General features: G+C 56.0%; 1 protein-coding gene across 7 annotated transcripts in view; it reads right to left on the reverse strand.

The window, feature by feature from the left end:
* The window catches only part of CIITA (class II major histocompatibility complex transactivator), a 45,842-nt gene extending 33,764 nt beyond the window's left edge, over positions 1 to 12,078 (reverse strand). For 2 of the 7 annotated variants that reach the window (XM_042971252.1, XM_042971247.1), the window contains exon 1: positions 11,733 to 12,072. In XM_042971252.1, coding sequence (XP_042827186.1) covers positions 11,733 to 12,015 — 283 coding nt within the window. In that variant the 5' untranslated portion in view covers positions 12,016 to 12,072. Of the gene's footprint in view, positions 1 to 2,169; positions 3,059 to 4,012; positions 4,261 to 11,732 lie in introns of those variants that run through there. The other 5 variants (XM_042971248.1, XM_042971246.1, XM_042971250.1 and 2 more) reach the window with 4 other exon arrangements.
* Between the last annotated feature and the right edge of the window lie 273 nt (positions 12,079 to 12,351).

Genomic DNA, 12,351 nt, shown 5'->3' on the forward strand with positions numbered 1-12,351 from the left:
CTTTTGTTAATTTCCTGACTACTCTTCACAAAGTACCAGGTGCTGAGGTCTCAAGAGGTAAAACCTGGTCCCTGCCATCAGACAGACTTTGTTGTATCAGCAAGACTCTCTCTGAGTACCCAGGACCTGCCCTGCATTTGTAGAGGCTCCCACTGTAGTCCAGTGCCTGGGCTCTCCACAGTCTTGGGTTCAAATCTTGACTCTACTATGTGGCCTTCGACAAAACCTCCGGGGGAAGTCCCCGTGGTTTTGTAATATGATGACAGTACAAGGTGTAGATCACTCAATGCCTCTCAATGCCTGTATGACCTCTGGACCTCTGACATAGGAGTCACCCAGATAAACAGTTTAGGACAGGCCCAGCCAGTGGAGCCTTGGGGGGTGGGACTTACACACTAAACAGCCTCTCAGGTGATTTCCTTGTGCAGGAAGCCGGGGACCCCTTGGCTCAGTTCTCTCTGAGGATCTTTCCATTGTACATCCTGGGATCTTGGAGACAGGTCCTTGCCTAAGGCAGCCTGGGGTTTGGACAGTGATCCCTTGCTGGGCTCTCCCCCTCTCTCCCCACCGTTCCACCAAGCCTTAGAGCAAGAACCACCCATTTCCTTAAACTTCTGATCGGCCGGGAGTATTTCTTTTCTTGGCTGGTATGGAGGGGGGACTTCACAGAGGGAAGGCGTCCTGCCAAAGTTAGGGACTCCAGGCGGCAAATGCGAGTGGGGTGCTGTGGGGGTGCTGTGGGGCTCTGTGGACCTCTGGGTTCCGACCCCCACCCTGTGTCACCTTGGATGGGGGGGGGGGCGTGGGACTCAGAACACAGCTGTGGGCTTTGAGGGTCCCGGACGGAGCTAGACGTGACAGCTCCAATTCTGGCATTCTGGGGACCCCGGAGACACCCCCCTTTCTGGGGCTCCTTGGTTCCTCCGGTTGGGAGGCGTGGCTCAAGTCCCCAAGGTGAGAATGAGATGCCAACCTTGTTAAAGCAGTCCTGGAACGCTGCACCCCTCACGCGAGATGATCAGAGAGAGGCCGGGAATTGTATCACATTTCCGGACCTAAGAGACTCCATTTTAAAGCCCCGTGTTCCTTTCTGGCTAAGGAACTCCTGACCGGGGCCACAAGTGGCAAGGGTTTCACAAGCAGTTGCTCGTGGAAATGTTAATAAAGGCAACTGGCATCCGGATCCTGTGGGGGCAGTAAAGTTAACACCTACAAAGCACAGTTTCATTCGATGGTACCAACAAAATCATAGGATTCTAATCAGAAATGGCTCAGCTGCTTAACACCAAATCAGCAGAGTTTCCCTCTCTCTCTCTCTCTCTCTCTCTCTCTCTCTCTCTCTCTCTCTCTCTCTCTCTTCTGTTCTTTGCCTCAAGCACATCATAACCCTTCCTTCTTTCCCACAAAACCCCCGGGGCTTTCCCCACATGAGCAAGAACACTTCTCTGTGCTCCCCGAATTGCAATTCTGAGACCTTCAAATAAAGGCCTTTGTTCTTTCTCAGTTTGTCTCCTTTTCTCGGATGACAGAGGTGAGGATTTCTCCAGCAGGCTCGGCTAAAGGTCGGGCTCCCCAGAGCCCTTCCCTGCGCAGGGCACTCCACAGGAGGGCCTGGAACCTGGACTCCTGAGTCAGTTCGCTGAGCCGATCCAGCTGGAAAAGTGAGGCTCAGGGAAGGGCAGCCGGCCCGTGGGGCCCCCGTAGAGGGAAAGCGTTGCGTCCCCCTCAGCGCGGCGCGCATCTCCACGCGACTCTACGAATTCTAGGACGCACAGACAGTGCATGTGGCGCGGGTTTGGTGCCCGTGCCCGTGCTGGTGCCGGGCTCAGCTCTGCGCCCCTCCTGCACCCCAGTCTGTCTGCAGACACTCGGCTCCTGCCGCGCTCCCTGCGCCCCCCGCTCCCCCCACGCCCCCCCTCCACCCCTCCCCCGTGCTCCCTGCGCCCCCCCTGCTCTGGGTACCAGCACCAAACTCAGCTCCCGTCTGCACTCCCGTCCCTGCCTTCCCGGCCACAGATGCTGGAAACAGGACTTTCCGGGCCCACACTCTGCACGTTCCCCTCTCCCTCCTCCCAGCCTTGCTGTGTGGCCTCAGGAAAGTAGCTGCCAGCCTCTGAGCCTCGATTGCCCGGCCGACTTTAGGGGTGCAAGGGGACCCTGGTCACCTACCGCTGCTCCCTGGACTCCCACGGGCTGCCATCGGCCTCGCCCTCCTGCCAGCTCTGGAGCTGCGGCCAGACTGGGGCAGATCGGCTACCCAGCCACCCCACCTCATCCCCTGCAGCCGCCCTTTTCTCTTTCACTTTCTCTCTGCAACTCGGGATTTGGGCCAAGCTGGGGAGTAAGCAGGCACCCACGCCTCCCCCTGCTGCACCCACCACGTGCTTTCTCTGAAGCGCCTGGGTTGTATCCCTCCACTCCTGGGCACTCCCAGAGCGTCTATCGCCTCCTGGAAATGGGCAGTCCCCAGCCTGAGGGGAGCGGGCGCCCACTTGCATGAAATCTGCAAGCCCGTCCCTCTTCCCCTCGCTTCCCCTCGCTTTTGCACGGCCTTCTCTCCAGCTCAGCCCAGCTGTGAAGGTGGCAAACGACCCTCCCAGGACACAGGGACTCAGACACTTGCTCGCTGAGCCATTCACGCCTGGAAAGCCAAATGCCCTTGAGAGGAAAGAGGAAACTCCTCCTCCGGGAACTTAAAGGGCTGGAAACTGAACCTGAGCACCCCTGCCTCCCGGCGCCACACCCCTCACGGACCCGGCCTTCCCCATGCCTCCTCCAGAGGTCTTGGACACCAGCTCCACCCACCATGAGACCTTGGGGAGGTCACCTCCTTTCCCAGGCTTGGATTTCCTGTCTGGAATTGAGGGGGGTGAGTCAGGGTGACTTCTGACCTCTCCTTCCCTAGCCAAACACCCAACAAGCTCTATTCAACAGAGCTGGAAAACTTATCAGAGCGTGGGTTCAGAGAAAGCCACACATTTCAGCGGTGTCTGAGGGAGGGAGTCCCGCCCCTCTCAAACACGCAGCAGCGACACCAATACTGTTGGGCTCCTACGATGACATTTAGTTCCTACAGTGTGACAGGCAGTGTGCCAGATAGACCCTGCTACCCTCCACTGTTATACCCCCCGGCCGTCATAGAGTTTTCCCCTTCTCCTATTTTTAAAATTTTTTTAAATTTTTATTTATTTTTGAGAGACAGAGAGAGAGCACGAGTGGGGAAGGAGCAGCGAGACAGGGAGACGCAGAATTCGAAGCAGGCTCCAGGCTCGGAGCCGTCAGCACAGAGCCCGACGCGGGGCTCGAACTCACGAACCGCGAGATCATGACCTGAACCGAAGACGGACGCTTAACCAGAGCCATCAGGCGCCCCTCCCCTTCTATTTTAACAGCCCAGGGAAACAGTCCCGGAGAAGGTTGGTGACATGTTCTGAGTCACTTTGCACCCAGCCAGCGGTGCAGCTGAGATTCACACACGTCGTGCTGACTTCAGAGCTGGTGCCAGATATCTGTGCTTTGGGGTCTCCCTCCCGCTCTTTCTCATCCCCCACTTCTTCCCCCAAACACAGTCTGGAAATGGGGAGAGGGTAACATCTGTCCAGGCGCCTGGCTATTGCCAGCCCCCTGGCTTCGGTTTCCTGGCTTCCCCGAGGGATGGGGTGGGGTCTGGCAGGGATCCTGTCCTTCAAGGGCACCCCTCAGCGTTTACCTAGTAGAGCGAGGACCTTGTGGTTGGCTGAGCCAGGCCTTCGATGCTGAGAGCTAACAACACGCCTCCCGAATACTGGCCCTTAAGAACCACTTCAGCCTGATAAAGCACTCTCACATGCCAAGCACCTGGGCCGATCTGAATGTCCCTCAAGTGGGAGGAAATAGCCAACTGCCTCGCTTTTTCCAACAGCCCCGACGGGACCAGGGCCCCTCTTTCCGCCCCCATCCCCCAGTTCCGAGATGGCCTCACCCTAAATTGAGAAGCATTCTCAGCCCCAACTTCCTCCACCAGCCTTTTTACCTTGGGGCTCTGGCAGGTAGGACCCCGCAGGGTGTGGAGCGAGGCAACGCATGGTCTGGGCAACGCAGTGAGGCAGCCTCTCTCCCGGAGTCTGGCAGCCCGGCCTGGTGCCCTCAGCCTGCCCAGGGATGCCTCTGAATGCCCAGGTCAGGGGCAGACAGCTTCATCTCGAGTTTATCCCCCCACACACCAGTCCCAGCCCGCCAAACCTAAGCCAGCATGCAAAGGAAGCCAGCAAGGGACCCACAGAAAACTCTCCCCCTATGAAACGGCATCCAACTGTCAGATTTCTCAGGCTAAAAACTCTCTAATTTGCCCACACTCCCTTAAGCCCTCCCCTAGCCTCTGATGTTAATTTCAGTTCCTTGTTGTGGACCAAATGGGGTAATGGGGTGGCTGTAGGAGGTTGAGACTTGTCTCTTGCAGGGGTGGGGGGGTGGGAACCTTTGACACAATGACGGTCTGAAATTATGGTGACCATGCCATCCCCTGCAAGATGAGGTGGGGATCTGAGCCCCACAAATGCCTCGAGACAAGCTGAGCGGGGCCCCACCCCCCAGGGGTCCGGCAGACTTCCCAGATTCCACTTTCCTCTACCCCCCCCCCGCCCCCACACCAAATCGCCCTGAATTTCCTGGGAGATGGTGAGTGGTCCACTCATTATTTTTATTCCAAGACATTGGACTGGAACATGAATTACACATAAAAGGATGCTACCCCAAATGTGCTCTGTTTACAAGCCAGACGGTTTGGGGTGACACATAGATGTGGTTATAAATAGCACTGACTCCCCCCCCCCCGCACCCCCTCTCCGCACACTCCCCCCTCCCACCGAGAAAGTTAGTGTCCTTGCAAGCTTCTCCCCATGCTCCTGATGGCATCTAGGAGAAGGTCTCCATCTGGGGCTATTAGGTCCTTAACACCTCTTCAAATGCATGAAATCCTTGTTTCACAGAGAGCAGCCCCCAGCCTCAAGCCTTCAGGAAGAGATAGCATCTGGCCAGACTTGTGTAAACACTGCTCTGCCTTCCTGTCCCGTAGTTACCTTCTAAGGGTGGCCTTTCTTTTCCTTTATGGTGGACATAAGCCTTTCTTGGAAAACGCGGTTGGATTAAAAAGAAAAGGCGTGTGCTTTGAAAAAACACCTGCCAAGCAAAGAGCAGCATGGAGGGTGTGCAGGAATCACCAGGGTGGTGCTGAAGCGAAGGAAGTTTGGGCAGCCATGAAAAGCATCCCCTGTGTTTTTACTGAAAGAGCACTGCTTTGGGAGTCGCAGGAGCGGGCATCAAGCCCCTGCTGTTATTAGCAGGAGTGTGACCTTGGACCCCTGATTTCCCTCATGTGGGCCTCCGTTGCCCCCATATGACATCAAGATAATAATTTCTTTGTTGGGTGATTATTTTGAAACAGTCACTGCTTTCAGAAGTCCCTGGGAGGAAGTAGGCAGACAAGCGAGAAATGCTAATAGTCAATTTGAAACAGGGTCTTGCCTTGTTAGGTTAATAAAACAGACGTGACAGATATTAGAAATCTCCAGCAGTCTCATCTTCCCATGACCTGATGCCAAGGGAGAGGTACCCCTGGGCATTCAGTCGCCTCGAGGCCACCTATGGGAGTCCTGTCCTGCCCTCGGAAGCAGCCAGTTCTGACAGCCATGGCCAAGGCAGTTCTGAATCGGTTTCGTGCCCGAGCCGAGCTCGCAAGGAGAGTCCTGTCAGGCTGGAGGTGCGCCTGCGTGGATGCCTTCAACTGTCACCTGGTCTGATCTCATCTCTGCTACCTGGTCTTTCCACGTCCTCCCTGCCGCCCTCCAGGCCCACTCTCGAGACCCGAATCTGGCCATGCCTGTGTCGACACAGGTCTCTGGGCCAGGCGGTGATATGTACCAGCCTCTGCACGATTGGCTGATGCCACAGGCTGTAGATGAGCACAAGGAGGGCCTCAGCTCTCAACACCAGGGAGGAGCCATTATAGTGCCCGCCCAGCCAGGAGCTCTTGGGCCCTGGATGTGGGCAGGGGCAGTGGAAACGACGAGAAGAGCCTCGGGCAGGTTGCCATCGTACCACTGAGGGTACCGCTGCTCTAGCAAGGTCCCAGCCAGGACTGAGCTCTTGCCTTCCTTTGAGCCATCCTTCAAGGCCTGAGTTTCTGCCCTCATCACCCATCCAGCTAACAAAGATCTTATACTTTATTCTTTTTTTAGCACCCTTGTGGCCACGTTTTTGGCAAAGCATCTTCCTATTTCATAACTATAGGCTTGCTTGCCTCCAATAAGGTCGGAGTGTTTTATTTTCTAACTTAAAAGTCACACAACCCCGGCGCGCCTGGGTGGTTCAGTCTGTTGAGCATGAGCATCCGACTTCGGCTCAGGTCACGATCTCACGGTTCATGGGTTTGAGCCCCACGTCAGGCTCTGTGCTGACAGCTCGGAGCCTGGAGCCTGCTGGGGATTCTGTGTCTCCCTCTCTCTCTGCCCCTCCCCTGGTCTCTCTCTCTCTCTCTCTCTCTCTCTCTCTCTCTCTCTCTCTCCTGTCAAAAATAAATAAACATTAAAAAAAATTTTTTTTAAAGTCACACCATCCCAAGATTGTTTGAATGAAGGAATGGAGTTTGGATTTGAACGATCCAGGCAGGTTCAAGTTCCAAACGGTGACGGGCCCCCTCTCCTAGGTTGTAAGGGCCTTTTATGCTTTTTTGGTGACCACCATAATCTCTATCAGGTGCAAAAACAGTGATTAAGGAAGAAGAAAGGAAGGATGGAGGGAAGCAGGGAAAAGAGGTCAATAGAAACGCAGGTGAATAAATATGACTAAACTGATAGGTATCCAAATTGGACGGGTAGGAAAGTGCATGAGAACGCAGGCCCGTTGGTGGGTAAATATACGAGTAGTTGATAGGCAGGCAGGTGAGTAAGTTAATACATGAACATATAAAAGAACAGATAAATTGACAAGTGCATATAAGTGGGTTCTAGATCTAAGTTAGTGCATTGGGAAGCCGACATTGGTAGGTGGTTCTGTGGACCAGGTAAGTTGGAGGACAGGCGGGTAGGTGGGTGGGCAGGTGGCCGGAGAGATGAATAGAGACTAGGTAAGGACACAGGTAAGGTGCTTAAGGTAACAGAGAACAGAAACCGTCCCCGGTTGGGTCAGGCGCTAGGCTTAGCGCCAAGCAGGGTATGGAACAGGCCAAAGGTCAGCCTGGGAAAACCCATGGGGAAGTGTCAGCTTCCAGGCTCCTGGGGATAAAGGTGAAGCGCGTCTACGTGGCTGTGGAGCCGCCCCCCCACGCAAGGAGAGCAGCGGTTCTTGCCAACGTGTCTCCTCCTAGGGGGCACAGGAAACCCCCCCCCAGATCAGAGCAGAAGCGGGTCTGGAATGGAAAGGAAAGAGGAGGGCGGGAGGGCACGGCGCCCCTCCTCTCTGAGGTCTGGGTGCTGGTGGCTGTCGCATGCTGAGGGCCAAATGGGGAAGGAAGCTGGAGAGAAATCTGGCAGGCTGAGGCATGTCCCTCCGTTTCCAATAAATCACACAATATCCTAGAGGGAGACTTGGTTCCTCGGTTCCTAGAACAGAGTCCTGGTGCACAGAAATAGCGCCTTGTGAAAACAGAGAACTCCAAGCAAAAGAACGCCAAAGGAAATAATCAAAGATAAAACCAGGGGCTGGGACTTTCCTCCAGCCTCGAGATGCTTGCCCAAAGGCACTGCTGTGCCCACACTCCATTCACAAACCCCGGGGTGGCTGTCACCCTGATGCACCCCTCGGGGCTGACGCTCCCCAAACACCCCTGAGGCTGGTGAGTCGGAGTCTGCTCTCTTCTTGCGGGAAATGCATGTGCCCCAGGTTCGCTGAGGCCCCTGAAGCCTTAGGGCACCACCCTGGGCACTGTTATCGCCTCCATTTTACAAGTGCTGGAAACTGAGGCCCAGCGGGGTTCCAGAAAGTGCTCACAGCCCTACCCCCTTGGAATCAGAGAGCCATGACCAGTCTGAGGGAGGAGACCATGCGATTAGCCATGTGCCAGCCCAACGGTGGGGGCACAGTGATGCATTTCTCAGATATACACAGCCCCCAAGCCCTCAGCGTGGCATAGGTGTCCAGATGTTCTGTGAGACTAAACACAACTGTTTTCTCTGCACCTCAAACCCCTGGGTTATTCTTCCCTGTGCCAACCTCCCCGCTGCCTCCCCACTAGACTTAGCTGTCTAATGCCAAGCACTGCCTTGGATAGTCTCCAGCTTCCGTCTCATTTAACCCTCACTACAGTCCTGGGAGCTTTCTATCCTCACTCCCATTTTCAAGATGAAGAAACCGAGGGTCAGAGTGATCCAGTCATGGTCACGTGGTTTGTAAGGGACAGAGCGTGGCCACAGACCCGGAGCTACCCAGTGTCCGGCCTGGTCTTTCTCCATCACTGCCGTCCTCACTCTCCCTTCTCTGTCCGTGGCTTGCCTTCCACGTGTCGTCACCCACTGTCACCAGAGAATGCCTGAGCGTTTGCTTGGATTCCCCGGGGAAGCTGCTTTGTTCCGTCGGGACAAGGACCTTGGCACCCAGGCCTCCCCCGAGCTTGCCTGGGGTTGGATGCACCTGTGCAGCTTCGTGTCGCACAGAGTCAACCCCCCCACGGGCGCGTCCCCAGAGGTAGGCTTTCTGCACAATTGCAATCGCTGAAGGTGTCTTTTGAATCATGCGCCTGATTTCCGTCTGCAGTGGGCCAACCTGTCTGGGGTAGATTTACGGTACCCCTTGGGTTGTTTTGAAGAGGCAACCAAGCAGAAAGTACAGGGGTAGGTCTGGACTTGTGAGATCCAACAGTCCCCTCCCCGGGCCATGACCTGAGCAAATCTCTTAACCTCTCTGTGCCTCAGTTAACCCATCTGTGAGGTGAGAATAACGATACTATGTGAACCATCCGCCCTTCGGCCGCCCATCTACCTGCTCCCTCTTCCACCCACCCATCCAACCATCCCTCCACGCATCCATTCAACCACCCAACAGTCAACAAATATACATTGCACACCTGCCCAGTGCCAGACATTTGGGACGCGATGGGATCAAAATATAGATCCCTGCCCACGTGGAGCTAATCTTCCAGCAGGAAGGTCAGACAACAAACAACAAACATAATACAAAAGTAAAATATAGGGAGGGCGAAAATGCCAGTCTACGGAGGGGGCTGAGAGTGTGGATGGGGACCTGAGATTCTAAATGGGATGCTCAGGGTAGGCCTCATTGAGAAGGTGAAATCTGGGTAAAGAGCAGAGGAGGCGGGCCAAGAGGCTTTCTGGAGAAGAGGGTTCCAGATAGTGGGACCAGCACGTGCCAAGGTCCTGTGGTCGAGAGCACGCCAGTCTCGTCCCAGGGACACCGGGGGTGCCAGCATGGCTGGAGGACAGAGCACAGGTACGGGATGAGAGCAGAGCAGCGACAAGAACCAGACGGTGATGGGCTTGGCAGGCCACGGTCCAGATTTAGATTTTCCTCTGAATGACGGGGAGCTAGTGCAGGGTTTAGAGCAGTGGAGGGTGAAGATCGTTAAGGGTTGTGGAGAGAGTGACAAAACCTTCACACGATGGTTTCCTTTTCTGAACCCCCCACTGAAACCAAAGTCAGGGCCTTTCTTTACAAAGCACGCGGTTTTCTTTCCTCTTCTCCTTCTTCCCCCTGGAAGGCTGGCTCCCTCCCGGCTTGCACCACACCGGCGCATCTGCCCGCAGTCCTGTGCGCCCCTGGGAGCCCTGGAGGGGAGCTGTCCTGGAGGACACAAGGAAAGAGCACCAGAAGGAGGCCCCTCCTCTGTCTCCCAGCCCCCTAAAGAACACGTCACCCCGAGCCTAGTTCCCTTTCTAGAGTCACATGGGATCAGAAATAAAAATATTACATCCCCGGGGAGGAAGCAGAGTTAAATAACAGGAACCAGCAGATAGAGGAGGGAGGGGCAGTCCCCACTTAAAGCAGCATGCAGTTTACAGGTAGAGGGGATGGCCTTGACCCCCCCGCCCCGCTGCTCCGCCCCGCCCACCCCCGCCCCCCGGGGTGGTTACTGCACCCCCATCCAGACCATGCAGGCAGCTTGCAAATCCCCGTGAAGAAATCAGGGAGATCGTTGGGGGGGTGGGGGGGGGGTGAGACGGGGAGAATAAGAGACGTATTCAAAAAACCAACAGAAACTACCTGGCGAGAACGTAACCACGAGGAAAACCAACCCCATGTAAACTTGGGTCTCGGCCAAAGGGCTAGAGAAAGAAACACACACCGCCCTGGTGGCTGGATAAAGACCATCATTGAAACTGAAGTTTAAAATTTAAAAATTGCCCCTCAAAGCCGGAAGGGGGACAGAGCTGGTCTGCTTTCTGTCCAGCCTCCAGCACTTGCCACCTGAGGACCCGGGTTGGTGTCCCCCCTGGGGGTAGGGGTCCGTTCTCTGCGGCAGGCGATCGCTACGAGTGGCGTGCCTGGCACGCTGGTAAGTACTCGATCGCCGTGGATCGTTGTTATCCTCTCCCATTTTCAAGTTCCCCCGAAGCCACAGAGGGACCAAGCGTGACCAGAATTTGTCACTCCGAGTCCAATAAAATTGGAAAAGCACGTATTTGGGTAAAGCAGGAGAGAATACACACGCGCCTGGAGGAGGAACGTTGTTTGCTGCAAAGCCAGAACCTCTTTGCAAACAGGAGAGGAAGGCGTAAAATGTTTCAGGAGCCAGAGGTGGGGGTGGAAACGGCGACGGGGCGGAGGCTTGTCTTTCTGATTTGAGATGGAGTCAAGTGTCGTCAATACTCTGAAAGTAAGACACTCTTCCTCTCTTCTCTCTGATCTGGTTCCTTTTTTTTTTTTTAATTTTTTTAAATCTTGATTGATTTTTGAGACAGAGAGTGAGCTAGTGAGTGGGGGAGGGGCAGAGAGAGAGGGAGACACAGAATCCGAAGGAGGCTCCAGGCTCCGAGCTGTCAGCACAGAGCCCGACGTGGGGCTCGAACTCGCAAGCCATGAGATCGTGACCTGAGCCGAAGTCGGCCGCTCAACCAACTGAACCACCCAAGCACCCTGACCTGGTTCCTCTTGGGTCTCTGTCTCCCTCTTTCTGTCTCTCTCTTCCCCCCACCTTGTCCCTCTTTGTCCCCCTCCTTCCTTCTGTCCCTTCCTTCCTCCTCTCTGTCTCTCTGTCTTTCTATTCTGTCTCTCCCTTCCTTTCTCTTTCCCTCTTTTGATTTGTGTCTCTTGCTGACAGAGATGCACACACACGAGCGCACACACGGCATCCTCTGCTCTCCGGCGTCGTGGCCCCTCCTCTCTCTGGCGCCTCATTTCTCCATGTTTGAACCGCACTGAGCGCCCGTAGCCACATTCCCCACTGGACCGTGAGCCCCTTGCAGGCGGGAGCCGATCCGTGCCCCCAGCCCCAGTGCCCAGCGCAGTGCCTGACCCCTCAGGGCCGCTCGGAGAGAAAATCGAGCAGGCATTTGATTGCACGCCTCCAGGATGGGCTTCTCTTAAGCAGGGAGGCAAGCACAGCAGATGCGCCCCCCACACCAGCATCACAGACGGAGCTCCCCGGGCACTGGCCGCCTCCCGCCAGCTCACCCAGAGGCCCCGGCTCCTGTGCGGGTCAGCCTTCCCATCCGGGGACAGGGATGCTCACACTGACTTTCCTCCCAGAGAGGAGGGAAGATCCTTGCTCCGCCTAGAGCCGAGCGGAGAGGATGCAGACTTACGGGCACGGTCCTCGTCGTCGGGGTCCCTCTCGGCCAGCGGGGCCTGCCACGTACCCCATGCCCACCTCAAGAGGGCCAAGCCTGGGTCTCCTTTCTCCAGCAGGGTCAAGGAGATCTTCCTGGCCAGGGCCTCGCCGTCAGGCTCGCGGAGCAGAGCGCAGTGGTACTCCCTGGAGAGGAGCTCCCTCTCCAACATGCTGTCCAGGAGGGCCCGGGCCTGGCTCGGCAGATGGCCGGCCAGCAGCATCCGGACCCGAGGCAGGATGGTCTGGAAGTGGTTCATGGCAGTGCTCGGAGGCAGGCCAGCTGCCTGGGCCAAAGCCTGGGATCTCTGCTCACCCGGCCCGCGGCATCCAAAACATGAAGTGAAAACCAGGAGGAGGGAACCTCTGCCGTCAGTTGCCGTCTATTCCCGCTTAGGAAGGTTTCCTCATTTGCGTTGTAGGCTGGGGTGCCTGGTGTCTGGCTGGAAATGGTTCCGACCCCACAGATATTGCTGGTACCGCCCACGTGCCTGCGGCGGAGAAGCCCGCAGCCTCGGGTTCCGCCGGATCCAGCCTGGGATTTAGGAAACGGAAGGGGTCTTGTACAGGGCTAGTCCTTCTGAGATGCTTTATCC

The sequence above is a fragment of the Panthera tigris genome, chromosome E3 (genome assembly GCF_018350195.1).
Source record: "Panthera tigris isolate Pti1 chromosome E3, P.tigris_Pti1_mat1.1, whole genome shotgun sequence".
NCBI classification, from domain to species: domain Eukaryota; kingdom Metazoa; phylum Chordata; class Mammalia; order Carnivora; family Felidae; genus Panthera; species Panthera tigris.